At 39.7% G+C, this 15,383-nt stretch overlaps 1 protein-coding gene across 5 annotated transcripts in view; it reads right to left on the reverse strand.

The window, feature by feature from the left end:
* Positions 1-15,383, reverse strand: part of CRHR2 (corticotropin releasing hormone receptor 2) — a 148,013-nt gene that overhangs the window by 53,070 nt on the left and 79,560 nt on the right. For all 5 annotated transcript variants that reach the window (XM_082044646.1, XM_082044647.1, XM_082044648.1 and 2 more), the window contains one exon: positions 9,887-9,993. In XM_082044646.1, coding sequence (XP_081900772.1) covers positions 9,887-9,993 — 107 coding nt within the window. The remainder of the gene's footprint in view (positions 1-9,886; positions 9,994-15,383) is intronic.

The following is a 15,383-nucleotide window of genomic DNA, read 5'->3' on the forward strand; positions in this document are numbered from 1 at the left end:
GCATCTCTGCAGCTAGACACAAAGAAGTAATTAAGGTGAAAGCAAACATACTTCTCTGGCCTTCCTAATTAATAAATCAAAAGCCAGGTATATGGTGGGAAATTACACATAATGACCTCTTTATTTGATTTAAGAACATGCTGTGTTTCAAGCCCAAATGCCATTCCCTGACTCAATATCGTACCACTGGCATCCTGAACTGCTTGATGTGCGTTGTAACTGACCTTCCATGTTAGGAACAATAGCAGCAAATGAAAAAAATAGCAAAATTCTCCAGCAGTTGACTGCAGCCTGTGACAGAGGTGGGCAGAAAGAGTTTCAGATTGTTGATAGAGAAAGCACACTTTGCTAATTATTGCCCTCCAATGACCTTAATTGTATGATTGGATATAGAAAGCAGAGAGTTAGAAAATCCATTCTTTTGACCTGGGAAATGCTGAGATCTGAAAAGGCAGAAAATCTGATCAAGTCTTTCTGGTACTTTCATTGATTCGGAAACGGAGATCTATAAGAGTTTAAAAAATAGCACTGGTAAGACTCAAAGTAGACTTTCTGTTGATTCATGGGTTTTGGATGTGGGGTTTTTTGGTTGTTGTTTGTGTTTGTTGTTTTTTTTTTTTCTCTATCCATACAGTGATATTTTCCCTCTGGGATATGCAGAACTACTATTTTCCGATTCAAAGCATGACACAAACAATTAACATTAGCAATCATAATAATAAGCCAGCATGGCTGAAAGCAAGCTGAATTACTTGAATCATCTGCATGGAAATATTAATAATTGCAAATGATAGTTTTAATAAAGAAGCATGGAAACCTTCTATTAATTCATGTAGTATTCTATTAATACTGATGTTAAATTAAAACTACTGTCCCAAAGTCTATCTGAAAACAGTTGGCAGCAGAAATCTGAGAGCACTTTGCTGGAGTCCTTCCCATTCCATCGCTGTTGAACCAGCAGGAAGGAGAACTATGGACAATACTTAAAAAAAGTATATTTTCCCCTTTAGTATTTTCTAGGGCAGGCAAAGCTCATGGACAAGCCATAAATGGCATGGAGTGGGAAAAATACCTAACAACGAGTTATTTCCCAGGCTCAATGTCTGTCATGGCCTGTTTGCTTTCATCCACACAGACGACTCCCCTGAGGTCCTCATGGTTTCCTCTGCATGCTCATGTTCAGTCTCTACATGTATTCTGGTACTAATGCTTACAGATGGGAAAAGCAGCTGGAGAGGTTGGCAGGGAAAACGAGCTCCTTGGTGGCAGTTGCCCAGAGGAATATAAATATTCCCACAGGAAATGCAAGGGGCAGTTGCAAAGGAAGAAGAAAAGCCTGGAGGAGAATAACAGCTTCTTTATGAGGACAGAGGTGAAACGCTCAGGTGAAGAAGAGAAACAGCAACAGTGTATAGGATGTGCATAGACCCTAAAAATAAACCCATTGTGGAACCATCTGTGCTCCACTAAGCCTTTTCCAAAACTTCTTTCTCCTGCCTTCAACCCAATTTTTAATCACGGGACACAAAGCATTCAGACATGAAGGCTTAAAGCACTGATGTTCCTATGGTTAGAAGGATGCAACCAACACAACTCAGAACAGGACCGCAGGTAGGACAGCACCAGGGCAGGACATGTTCACTGTCAATATTTGTGCCCAACATTGTGTGACTGCATAACATGGTGTGTCAAAAATGGCCCTCTGCGAACTACCCATGGACAGTATGGATAACTAGAGGACACTGCATCAGCCTGTGCTTTGTTACTGGTCAGTGTACAAAGAGAAACAGAATCACAGACTGGTTGGGGTGGGAGGCGATCAAGTAGTCCAATCAAAGCAGGTTCACCAGAGCAGATTGCACAGGATCATGTCCAGGTGGTTTGAATGTCTCCAGAGAAGGAGACTCCACAACCTCTCTGGGCAGCCTGGGCCAGCTCTGGCACCTCAAAGGAAAGAAGTTTCTCCTTATATTCCAATGGAACCTCCTGTGTTTCAGTCTGTGCCCGTTGCCCCTCATCCTGTCATTGGGCACCACTGAACAGAGTCTGGTCCATCCTCTTGACACCCACCCTGGAGATATTTATAATGATTGATGAGATCTCCTCTCAGCTTCTCTTCTCCAGCTGAACAGCCCCAGCTCTCTCAGTCTCTCCTCATAAGAAAGATGTTCCAGACCCCTCAACATCTTTATAGCTCTTTGCTGGACTCCCTCCAGTAATTCCTTGTCCTTCTTAAACTGGGGAGCCCAGAACTGGGCAGACACAGCGCTCCAAATGTAGTCCCTGAGAACTGTGAGGTTAAATACGGGCTAATTGAAATCCAGTCAGAGGACACTCTGGTCTAAGAATATGCCTCCAATCTTGACTATGCAATCAGCTCTTTCACTGGAGGAAATGTCTCTTATTTTCAGAGGAATGACAAAGTCAGATGCAGATGGCTTCATTTAGTACAGCACATGCTTGTGGTGTAGCTAGTTGAAACAGATTTAGGAGTCCGCTCTAATTTGCTTTGCTAAATGGAGGTCAGATGTCAGTAATTTTTGAAACAAACAGGAAACAGGCCTGTGAAGTGTCTTTTTTAGCAGAAGCTATCTTGCAGCTCAGGTTTTAGTACCACATAACAAACTGCTTTTAGAGTAGCAGGGGCATAATACGTGGCTACAGCCCTCTGGGATTTATCCAAATCATTGTCCTGTTCACACAGGCTGTATTTATTACTCCAGACCATGAAAGGGTGAATGTTTTCTATTAGGAGTGACCATTGCAGCTGGATTGCACAAATTCAAGTAAAGATTTCAGAAGCCAAGCACTGAGAGTTGATAGCGGTTGATCTGGGAACTGTAAGTGTGCACAGCTGTCCTTGTGCAAAATCCTCGTGCAAAATCCTCTGGTAGGATTGTTAAAAATATATATATATATATATATATATATATATATATATAAAAATTAAATTACCAGCTTGGGGATTCAGGGTATATGTTTTTTGATGCTTTTAATATAATTATATAATTAGCAATGTTTATTAAATTATCTACCTTTGCAGATACTGTGTGAATAAACTAACAAGGAAATCTGAGGCACTGATGCTGCTGTCCACAATCTCCTTTGGCCTCATTTCTACCAAAACATGGTACAAAATATTTCATTAATTTTGAGTATTTGGCCAGGAATTCAAGAAAGACCACATAGGATCATTCGTAGCCTGCTCCTTCCAAATATTCATTCCTGTGCTTGGTCTAAACTCATTTGCCTCATGGTGCTCACTGCATGTGTGGAAATATTTCCAATGGTTCAACCCAGGCACCTTCCCAAGGAAGCTGCTGCTTCCATAGCACACACAGGGAGTCCACCCAGCAGCAGAAGTGTACGTGCCCCATTTTGAGGTGACACAAATCAGGGATTTTCAATCTCTCTCATGTTTTATTTGACAGAGTAATATGAAGCAGCAGCATTCATCTTTTAGATTAGACAGAAGAGAAGGTGTTTAGATGCTGGACAACTACCGTGGAGTTAGCAATGGATGGAGATGTCCATCCAATCTTGGATGAAAACAGAAATTGAACCATTTGACTACCTGCAGGTGCATTTGTAGTGGGTGACTCTAAACATCTAGGCTTGAAAATATTTTCTCTAATTCTCCTTATCAGAGATGAATCAGGACTTATTTTTTTGAAGTAAATTGCACTCCTGAGCATGATTCATATCTAAACTGTAACGACTAACCTTTACTTTCTTCCTTCATCTGAAGCCTTGGAAAAGTTGCAAGGCTTGCTCCACTGTTCCCAAAATGATTCCAACATCATCAGAAGGAGAACAGAACACAGACAAGTTTTACAAGCCAGTCAACAAAGATCTAATCTTGTTATATTACCAGATTTTAATCAAGTTATTGTCCATCTCCAAAAACACTGAAAATCTTGGCAATGACAGAAATATGCCACTAGGAACATATTTCAAGCACAGGATAGGAAGTGGCCACCTGATCCTCCAAACCCCATGTGAAGAAGCCATTGAGTAAGAGTCCTTCCTGAAACTCTGGTTTAACTCCAAGTTAATTTTTTCCTCCATTCCATTGCTTCTGGAACCCCTCTGCTCTGTGGGCTGGAAATCATCCTCTAATATCTACTCACAAGTCTATCTATAGAATATCTATACCTATTTCTTCTTGCACTGACATTGTCCTTGACTGTAAGTGGCTCTTCAGTTTCTAATGTTTATCCAACAATGATGTATTTACAGGCAATAATAATACTTCTTGCCAGTCTTCATATTGCTAGGCTACAATACCACTGTTTCAGAGGCATCTTATGAAACCTTCCACATTTTAAGAATATAGCTCATACTTTTAATTACTGGTATTATTCTAGGACTTCATGAGGACTCTGCTCCCCTCTGTGGTTTTTGTGCTAGGTAAGTTCTATACAAAGAGTTTAAAGAACAAGCGATACAGATATGAGATGAGAAGGTGGGTGAGTAAAGGCGGTGGGATGCAAAGACACTGGCCTAAGGTTAATCAATAGGAGATTTGTTTCTGTTCTTTGTCTGAGTTCGTGAGACAAGACACTTCAGATAGTTTCAAGGAGTACACGTACTTCAGATGTTTTGTATTCCAAGATGACCGTAAATAAGCATTTGTGGTTATTTACACAGCTCCGTTGTTTTCATTCCTGCCTTGCTCTGAGAACTTTGTCACGGACTGTTACAAGGCGGGACAGTGCTGTTTCCAAACCAACAGCCACTGCATCCACCAAGCACATGCTCTGCAATGACTGGTATTTATGATGAAGTTTAAAAAATGCCATTTGCCTGGATCTTTATTTAAAGTTCTGCTATTCTAAGTGGCAGATGGAAAAGACTTAACAAGGCCAGGTGGAAAGCCAGGAGATGAAGGGGAAAATGGAGTAGTAACATGAACCTGTGAATTCATTTAGCTGATGCTCTTTTTGCCCTTGCTCCACAACAGAAAGGTGTGTATGGGAGTGGTGTGCCTTAGATCTGGAGTCTGCTCTGCACTAATCACATCAGATACCACTTTACTTTTAAGTGTAAACCGGTACTAATTGTGCAGATCACCCATCCACTTCATATACCCTTAGTATCTAGGTGTTGATAGGTGTCAGATGACCCTGATTTATGAGACCTGCTCTGTATGGATGCTCTACATTTCTTTTGATGGGTTTGTCTAAATCATTTAATCAAACTCTTCCATTCTTACTAATAGAGGCATGCAGCAGCAGTCTCATCAACTGCACCCCAGACTGAAGATCAAGAGGCAATTCAAATGAGTTTGGAATGGGGAGGATGAAGGAATGTAGATCTTCCTCACCTAAACCCTTGGAGAGGGTTAAGAGAAAAAAGAAAAAAGAAAAAAAGAGAAAGAAAAAGAGAAAGAGAAAGAGAAAGAGAAAGAGAAAGAGAAAGAGAAAGAGAAAGAGAAAGAGAAAGAGAAAGAGAAAGAGAAAGAGAAAGAGAAAGAGAAAGAGAAAGAGAAAGAGAAAGAGAAAGAAAAGGAGAAAGAAAAAGAGAAAGAGAAAGAAAAAGAAAAAGAGAAAGAAAAAGAAAAAGAAAAAGAAAAAGAGAAAGAGAAAGAAAAAGAAAAAGAAAAAGAAAAAGAAAAAGAAAAAGAAAAAGAAAAAGAAAAAGAAAAAGAAAAAGAAAAAGAAAAAGAAAAAGAAAAAGAAAAAGAAAAAGAAAAAGAAAAAGAAAAAGAAAAGAAAAAGAAAAAGAAAAAGAAAAAGAAAAAGAAAAAGAAAAAGAAAAAGAAAAAGAAAAAGAAAAAGAAAAAGAAAAAGAAAAAGAAAAAGAAAAAGAAAAAGAAAAAGAAAAAGAAAGAAAAAGAAAAAGAAAAAGAAAAAGAAAAAGAAAAAGAAAAAGAAAAAGAAAAAGAAAAAGAAAAAGGAAAAGAAAAAGAAAAAGATCAACTATGTTGTTTCAAGAAAAAAATGTTTCAGCCTTTTGGGAGAAAAAATACATGAGATTTAGGAAATCTGGCTGTAATCACGAGAAAGAAAGGGGACACTACCTCCAACCTATAAGAATTAAAGAATCAGATATTTTAAAGTGGAAATAGAAAGAATTAACTTTAGGGGCAACAGGAAAGCAAAGTTTCCCTCAAATCATCAGTTTGCTTTCATTACCACCATACAGTGACAAAAGATGTTATTTCAGTGTTTGTGGGTTTGGCTTTTTTTAGAGCTGTCTTTATCCAGCAACCTGTGCAGAAGGATATGTCATTTGTAATCTCCAGACTGTCTTCCTTTCAGCACCATCCTTCTTTATTGGATTCAAAACTCAGCAGGGACTTCGACATTTCCCAGAATGAATACTTGTCTTCCCGTACTTCTTCTTTGATCACTACTGCACAAATAAAACATCTTCTGATCTGGCCATTGCCAGCACATTTTTTAATAACAAGTCAGGAGTTTTACAAGGGACTCTTATTCCACCTCAGAGGCTGGTATAACGGTACACTAATAAGGAAAAAACCAAGACAAAACAATTTGGGTTTCTGCAAGAGTGAAGGAAAAATATCACTCAAAAGAACAAAATAAGTCTTGTAATCCTTTTGCCTGTTATTTTTTTTTCTTCAGCCTGATTGGTATTACTGGTAGCAGAATTCCTCCTATGGAAATTTTCTGCTTTACTAGAGTGAGGATGTGATTATGTGGGACGATGAGAGATGTGTCAGCAGGAGCTGCCTGTGTGCACCTGAGAGACTGACCCAACTTTTACTATTGATAACATACAGACTGTGAGATTCACAGCAGTGCAGATACATTTACCAATGCCCTGTGAAGTACCCTGAGCAAATCTCTCCAGATCTTTAGTTGGAGGTCAATGCAGCTCTACAGGACATTCGGTTCATTTACAAATGAACCATTTTTCTTCTCTTTCTCTCTCTTTCTTCTTCTTCATTTTTTCTTCTCAGCATATTCTGTTTGTGTATTTTTTTTTTCTAATACCACCTACATTTGGACCTTGAGGAACCATCCCTGACTTGGAGAAATGTCAATGACTTATTTCTATTCAGTCAGCATGTCAACAAAAATTGAGTCCTCTCCCATTAGCTGGGTTTCACTTTTTAATATCTGGGTGCTAAATGAAATGTTTACTGGCTTATTTTTCATTGCACAGCCAACAAAGGACAGAACTGGAGAAAACAAGGCTGAAATAGGTTTTTGTAGTCAAAGGGGGTTCCTGGCTGAGTTCTCCTCCATTCTCAGTTGTGTTGGGGTCTCTCCTGGCAGCACAAACACAGATGACAGATGATTTCATTACTTGCTGCTATATCTGAGCTTTCCAATCCTCATAATTTCTTTTGATGTATGGTTGCCTAGAGTTTAGGACAGTAGAACGTTTCTACTGGTGTGGAGGGTGGATTGTGAATGGAGGACAGAGGGTTGCATAAGGAACTGAGGACAAGATGTCAGAAGATAGATTTGGAAGAACATGGACTATATCCAGTTCTTTCCCCTTCCCACTTCAGCACGACTGAGGAATAAGCTTCCCATCAATGCAGCAGCTGCATGGGCTGGGGCAACAGTAATGGTGAAGCTCATTTCCAAAAGCAAAATACCCATCTCACTAGTTGATCACCAAAGCAACACTCTTTGCCATGTCAACTAGATATTCAACCTGGTCTTAAAAAATCCAGTGTGCGAGACCTCAAACCCTTCCTAGCAGTTACGTTCCAATACAGCAGCTGTGCTCCAGTCCCTTCAGACAGAACTGCCTTTGGGACTCCAGCTGCACTGACAGAACAAAGGAAAAACAAGCAAGTGATGTGTGAGAAGCAGAAAAATATGGAGCAGATGTAGAACTTGAGCCTTACTGGATGTCTTGTCTGTCTTCAATTCAGCAGGCACTCACAGAGTGAGGTAGGTGGATGCAATGGGGCAGGAATAAGGAACCGATAGATTTCTACTTCAGGCCAAGGTTCAGGACTATCAGATTTAGCCTTCAGGTTCTTCTGTTGTTTTTTTTTTTAGCCAGGCATTACCTAAATTTCCTTGTTTCATCCACTTAGCAGATACCTTCTTCCATCCAAATTGCAACACGAAAAAAAGACCCAAATAAGAGGACCGAATTATCAAAACTGATTTGCTCTTGGGACACTTTGAAGAGGTGTGATAAAGATGTGCAAAACCTTCAGTTTGTGTAGGGGAAATCTGTAATGCAACATGAATCTGGACTGCCTTCACTAGGGCATATTTAGAACTTTCAAAAACAAAAGTAACTCTACAGTCACTGAGTTAGTTCATGCTGGTTAATGCTTGCTGGACACTAGATTTTTTTGCATGATACAGTGGGAATTTAAAAAGATGGACTACCTTAATTCACAGCGTATACTGGGAAGTACTGAATTGCTGCACTCGTTTTAAGGCTGAAGATGATTACAAAATATAAAACTTAAAGTTTAAATACCTGAAGAATAATTTAAAAGAGATTAGCTAGGCCACTTGTGTGTTAGAAGCTGGATACATTTATACTATATTGTCTAACTGTTTATGCATTATTCACTCAAGCATTTATAAAAGATTCAGCATAAAAGCAGGGAATACAGTTACAATGAAAAATTTGCATTCTTTGTTCAGTATAAATTAATTCAGGTCTTCAAGCACTATGAGAATTAACATAACATGCACAATAAAAAGGATGAAATGGAAGTTTAAACTGATGCACCATAATTGCTCCTGTTGAATGTTTTAAGCTTTTTTTTTTCTTTCCATTAGCATAGATTATTCTGTTTGTAGGTGCTGGGTTGAAAAGAAGATTCCTGTTGTTAGTAAGAAAGACCCTCTTGATAGAAATGCTCAAGAGGAAGACTTAGCATAAGCCTTTGTAGGGATGCTCCACTCTAGGACAGCAGTAATTCTTTCACTTAGGTCACTCTCTATCATCTTCTTGTAATCCTGGGGAAGGTTCCTCCACCTTTTTCTCCTCTGCTACCAGTATAAGATTTTTCTTAAGGGTTATCATTGCATAGCACTTAGTGCGCTTAGTTCTAAGTTCAGGTGTAATGCTCCTAGACAAGACAGCACAAATAGTACAGAAATACCAGTCAAGTAATCCAACAAATACAGAAATACCCAGCCAGGCCACTCCTTTTAAAACATATTCCTATGACTCAGGCTGAATACATACAATACTTATGATAACTGATACACATCTACCCATTACTTCCCACTAAGTTTCCTTCTCTCCTGTCTTTTGTCCCTGTAGCCCTAACTCTTCTTCACAGACTTTCTTTCACTGACATGTGCATTTGACCTCACAAACTCCCTTCTGTACCTCTGAACCAGGGAAATGTCTCTATGCAGTTTCATTGGTTTGTATTCATGATTTTGTGAACACTGATAGGGAAAAAGCTACTCAAGAGATGTTTCTCTTGCTGTTTAAGAAAACTTCTAAGTTCTTTAGCAGAAGGAAAATTGAAACTAACCCAAAGAAAAACAGAAAGATTTATTTCTATCTCCTTTGGTCTAGATCTGGGCATTATCTATCAGAGAATGTAAAATGCCTTAGGTTATCAAGCGCTGCCTTATAAAAAAATAAAACTTGCCCCCCCAACATGCAACACGACACACTTGAATCCTGGTTTCCCCTTATGAAGCACTCTGTGCTCGCTGAATTTTTTGCTGCATCAATAAATCATGCACAGTTCTCTTCCTGCATATAAATAGGCTTTCGGTCCTATGCAGAGAAGCCGCTATTACAACTCACCCAATATATCAGTCAAAGAAACCATGTACATACTTGGGAATGTAAAAGCCACAACCATTTTTCAACACCATACACAACCTGGACAGTGTTATTAGGAGGCTTGAGTAAGCCCGTAAGTGTCGTACACCCAACCAAGTTCAAAGCATGCAAACAGATTACTCACCTCAAGCACAAGAAAAGCATAAAGGCAACTATAAGGGCCCCTACTGATATACAGTGCCCCAGGTAGTTTATGATGAGAGCAATCTTGTAATGGAGCGCGTACTTCCTCTGGAGGTAAAGAGATAACATGATTAAATCAGCATGACTCTCTAAGCACTGACATTACGGAACAGTAAATCAGTTTAGGAAACAGTAATTACTTTTCTCAACTTTAAAATGATATAATAGCTGCAGAGCTGGTGCTTATGTATAAGCAAAATGCGCTGCACAGGAGTACAGGCTTGGTTTCATTTCAGCTTGGGATTGATTTGTCCGTGGTTTGTTACAAATCTCAGAAAAAGAAGTTATTTTTTCTCTCTTTTTATTTTTTTTTTCACTGCAATTTCCTCAGGATTTATTTTTTTTTCATTATTACACTATTTTTAAACTTTGTTGTTTTAGGCTGACAAAACTACCAAAGACACGTCTTCTTACAGTTTTAAAAGTTATAAAACATTATTGTGTAAGGAAACTGCATGCTCTGAAATAACTAGGTTATGCCACTTTCCTACTCAAATGGTTTGGTTTTCACACAAAACCGAATCAGTTGTCAGTAAGAATAAAATATAAGCCCTTTCCACAGAGTGGGATTTTTCTCTGGGGCACATTCCTTGCAAGCTATGATGCTTATCTTTCAAATTGAGGACAGAACCAATGCAGACTGAAAGAGGTGGAATCCGGTGGCATCCTTTCGGTTTTGAGAGAGCCTGACAAACCACAAAACCTGTTGCTTTTAGCAGCAACCCAAGTATGTGGCGAAACTTAATGTATCGGTGTCTATTTCCCGGGATGCTGAGGAGATTATTGGTAGGTTCTTGACCCAGCAAACATAAAAATAAGTACAAAAGTGCTCCCACCTAAATCAGTGAATTTAGTGATGTGACCAAACTTTGACCTTGATGTAACTGGAACATTCTTTATTGGTGGGCTACTGCTGGCCTCAAAATAATAGAAATTTCTCCTCTCTTAGCCTGATGGTTAGGAACTGGTAGAAAAACACTATTCAGATAAATACTGAAGCTGGTTAAAAGTTGAAAGGTGTTTGCTGCTAAAAGAATAAATCCCTTTTAAAACAATGTAAATTTATTAGTTTTGGCATTTCTTTCTTCTCAGGTTAAGCAGGTCTTTCCCAACTTTGGGATGTTGTCCTCCTTCAGAAGAATGAGACCTCTGAAAACTAACCACCTAAATTTCCTCCCTTGTGATAAAAATATAAAAGTAGAATCCTACCAATGGCACTAGTTTTCTAATTTTGGTTGAACTTCCTTTGTTTCTTTTTTTTTTTTTTTTCCTAACAATTTCCCTAAACATTTTATTATAGCCAAAGGAATTTGTTAGTGAATGAATGTTTGGATGAAACTACAACCAGCCGCTGTAGGGAATCTGTTCCATTGTTTTTGAAGATAGCATCTCCCAGCACTCTGCCAGAGAGCGAGCATGCCCTCCTGGAATCATTTTCATGATAAAATCTGCCTATATCTTTAGCACAGGGAATAATGTGCCGTTTCTGGACAGAACTCAACCATGTAAGGTATTTTTAAGTCTATTATAAAATCCGCTAAAATAAACTTCCCCATACACAGGCTCATTTTCTGAATAGCCTTGAGGAGAAAAAAAACTAAACAAAACAAGTCACCACAAGATCTGAATTCCACACTGAGTTTTATTTATCCTTAAGTCACGGGGACACAGGAAAAGTCAAACTGATGTGCCTACCTGAAATGCAATGTTGTACTGTCCCTGGCAAACTGCATTGCTTATTTACTTTCCTACTTAGTTCCCAGAATTATAGAATCGTCAAATATCTCAGGTTGGAAGGGACCCATAAGGATCATAAAGCCCAACGTCTTGCTTCTTGCAGGACTCTTTAAAACTAAACCATATGACTAAAAGCATTGTCCAGAATTGCTCATGTAGTGCTAGAAATCTTCTAGAAGATGACAATGTTCCTCCCAGGCCAAGGATCCTGCTCTTTGAATCTGACCCTTCAGCTCCCTCCTTCGGCTCCTAATCTCTGTTTCAACTTTGCTGAAGTTTTAAGAGGGTATCGTTCAAAACATGAGAAAATTAATGGGAAAAAAAATTAATTAAGCTCTTATTTGACACACTGATGCTGAACGAAAAACAGAAATGACTTCTTTTTTTTTTTTTCTCTTCCTGACACTAATAAGATTTCCTGAAGGCAAATTCAAATACCATAGAAACAAGAACCGCCTCAGCGTCTATGAAAACTAACCTGACGGGGTGGCAAGATCACTTTCCATCAGCCTACATGCAATCTGCATCTCTGATAGAATTGGAGAGAATACCTTCAGGTATGAAGAACAAGTGCCCAGAATCAGTCATGTGTTGATCAAAGCTCAGTTCATGTAAAATACTTGTGTAACTCTTCTGTCTCACCCTCTTCAAGAGAGATACATTTAAAATGGTAACAACCTTCTACAGGTACCCAACACTCATCTGCTTCCAGCAAGATGTTTCACTCCACTATAATGTAGATTTAAATCCTATTCAGGCTTAGAAGGAGGGCTGTTACATTAGAAAGGAGATAGAAATGAGATGGTCGAACATTCTGTTAGCCTTGCTGTCTGGACCACAGCTGGTCATATCACTGGAATCCTCTTCCATGTTGTACCTTATGCACGACAATCACATCACATCAATCCAACAGTGCAGAGTTATCTACCAGCCAGCTCCTACCACGTAAACTGAGGAAGCACAACCTCATGTTTTTACTTGCATCAGCTTTGGAAATCCAAACCACATTGGGCTCCCTGCAGGCTAATGAAAGATTCTGTCCAGAGGATGTTTTTCCTTTGCTTTAGGTAAAATGGAACTGCTAATCTACCCTTCCTCCTACAACAACATGCTGAGAGAGTTGGGATTGTGCAGCCTGGAGAATAGAAGGCTCCAGGGAGACCTTATTGTGGTCTTTCCATACTTAAAAGGGATCTGTAAGAAAGACGGGGACAGATTTTTTAGCATGGCCTGTTGCGATAGGACAAGGGGTTATGGTTTTAAATTAAAGAGGGGAGATTCAGGCTGGGCATGAGGAAGAAATTTTTGACACTGAGGGTGGTGAGAGCCTGTCCCAGGTTGCCCAGAGAGGTGGTGGATGAACCATCCCTGGAGACATCCCAGGCCAGGCTGGACGGGGCTCTGAGCAACCTGAGCTGGGTGAAGATGTTCCTGCTCATGGGTTGGACTAAATGAGCTTCGAAGGTCCCTACCAACCCAAACAATTCTATGATTCTAAACCAAATCAGCTAATGATTCGAACAATCAACCACCTAATGGCAGCACTCTTAGCCTTCTATATGACAAGGATCTTTCTCCATCTAACAGAACTTCCTGACAGGTCCCAACAGTCTTTACATCACAGATCTTCCTGCAAGGCTCTGCTCTCCCTTCCCCATTCAGTCATTTAAATTTCTCCCTGTTGCCAGGATGATCTCATCACCAGTCTGGTTTAAAGACACCGTATCTCCTCTCCAAAGACTTCCAGAAGCAACTGGGAAGTATCTTTGTCATCAGAGATGCCTCTGAGTTCACTGCTTTCCTGTTCTGAGCCAGCTGGAAGCTGGGTAGTTGTGGCTAATGTAACTGTGCTCCTAAGCAGGATACACTAACTTAAGCCCGGCATGGTGCTAACTCAGCTACACAGCTTCAAACCACCTCAAAACATTAGTAGAGCCAAATTTATATCCAGCTGTCAAAGGCAACATACACAAGACCAAAGTTCCTAATTTATAGCTCTTTTTTGGAGGCTAAGATGTATTTTTTGCTGCCTGAGACTCTTTATTTGTCTTCTAAGATGAGCACAGACTTATGCTAGATTCAGCAAAGGTCCCTTTGACAACAGGAGCTTGTCGGCTGAGTAGAAGCTTTCCATTTGTCATTTATTATGCCATCAAATAGCCAGTTGGATCAAAATTATTTCTGTACCTAATTCTTGTGCCTGGAGAAGGAGCTAACTGATCATACAGAAGACGGGATGAAGTCTGATATTAGGACACCAACATTTGTGTATCTACCCAACATCTGAACCAATATCTGGAACAATTACGCACAGTTATACACACACAGGTGTCTCATGTCCCTTCAGGTGTACTCAGGGGACTCTGTGCTTCCTCATTGGTTCTGGTGACTGACTTCCAGTTGTTGCTGCTGAAGGACACAGGAATTCCAGAAGGAATTCCAGGTGCATGGAAATACACTGAGGCATTTTAAACTACACTGTATAACTACATGCAGGCAACTAGATCCCAGCCAAAGTGGGAATCTGGGAGCAAAACAGTCCCAGAGCACAGTTTTATCAGCTGCTGCCATGGGTCTTGGCCTCAAGTAAAGCAATACTCTGCTAATGTAACCCATCAGTGAATGTTTGCTACAGGAGCTTATGTCTCTAAGGATGACCCACAGGTGAAAAGAAAACCCTAAAATTTCCTTTGCTACATCACCAGCACTCTGGCATAAAGCACGTGGCACTGGATTGAGGGCTGATCTTGAAAATTCCTGTTCTTGTCCCATGTATCAGCCACTGCATTTGAGGTCAAGCCATGTAATTCTTTAGCACTCTGGCTGTGAGTGGCCAAGCCTGAAAGTAGCATTGTTTTGTGCATTAAAAATAAACACGAAACACAGGGGTACCTCCTGGCTGATGCATAGTACCTGCTAGGATCAGTCAAGAAATAACAATAGACCCATATGTGTGCTTGCATCTCACCTTTAATCAAAATGGAGGATTAGGAAAATCCATGGGGATTTCTTTTTTTCTTTGAGATCACCAAACAACCCAAATATTCATATGTAACACTGAGCATTATGTAGAGATTTCAAAAATATTCACAAATATTAATATTTGTAAAGCTTGCTGCAAATCTTTAAAGATCTAATAAATGAGATTTTAAGCTTTTGCAAACAAGGGTGGGAGAACATCTGTACTTTCATCTGTTTAAGGAACGTGCTAGTTAAGAAGTTTTAAGCTATCACCATAGCTGCAAAGTTTTTCAAAGCAAAAACGGAGTAAAGGAAATAATCCTGTCCTCTAGTCACAATACTCCTTCAGCCTCTTCAAATAGAATTCCTCTGTATTTGCTTGTGCAGAGATAGCAGCTCTTCAAGTCATGCAGACAAACACATAGAGTGTCATTAAAGTACTGCAGCATTTTCCAGAGCTGGTACAGCAGACTCTTACTGTCAGTTCAAGATCTTATACCAGCTAAACCACACCAAAAATTTCAAGTCTTTGCCCAGCTCTGTTCCCCAATCTCTAACTCAGCCCTGGCTGCTACGTACACCCCCTCTTACTCATTTTTGAGGGGGTGGCTTTGTGGAAGTGTAAATCCACTTCATTCAGAGATGGTCTGCTATCATGGCCTGCTGTCCCTCTCAACTTCAGCCACAATTTCCCTTCCCTTGCTTGTGCTGGCCTCATCCCTCCTGCAGTAATGCATTAA

This window comes from Streptopelia decaocto (genome assembly GCF_964273445.1).
Source record: "Streptopelia decaocto genome assembly, chromosome: 2".
Lineage (NCBI taxonomy): Eukaryota > Metazoa > Chordata > Aves > Columbiformes > Columbidae > Streptopelia > Streptopelia decaocto.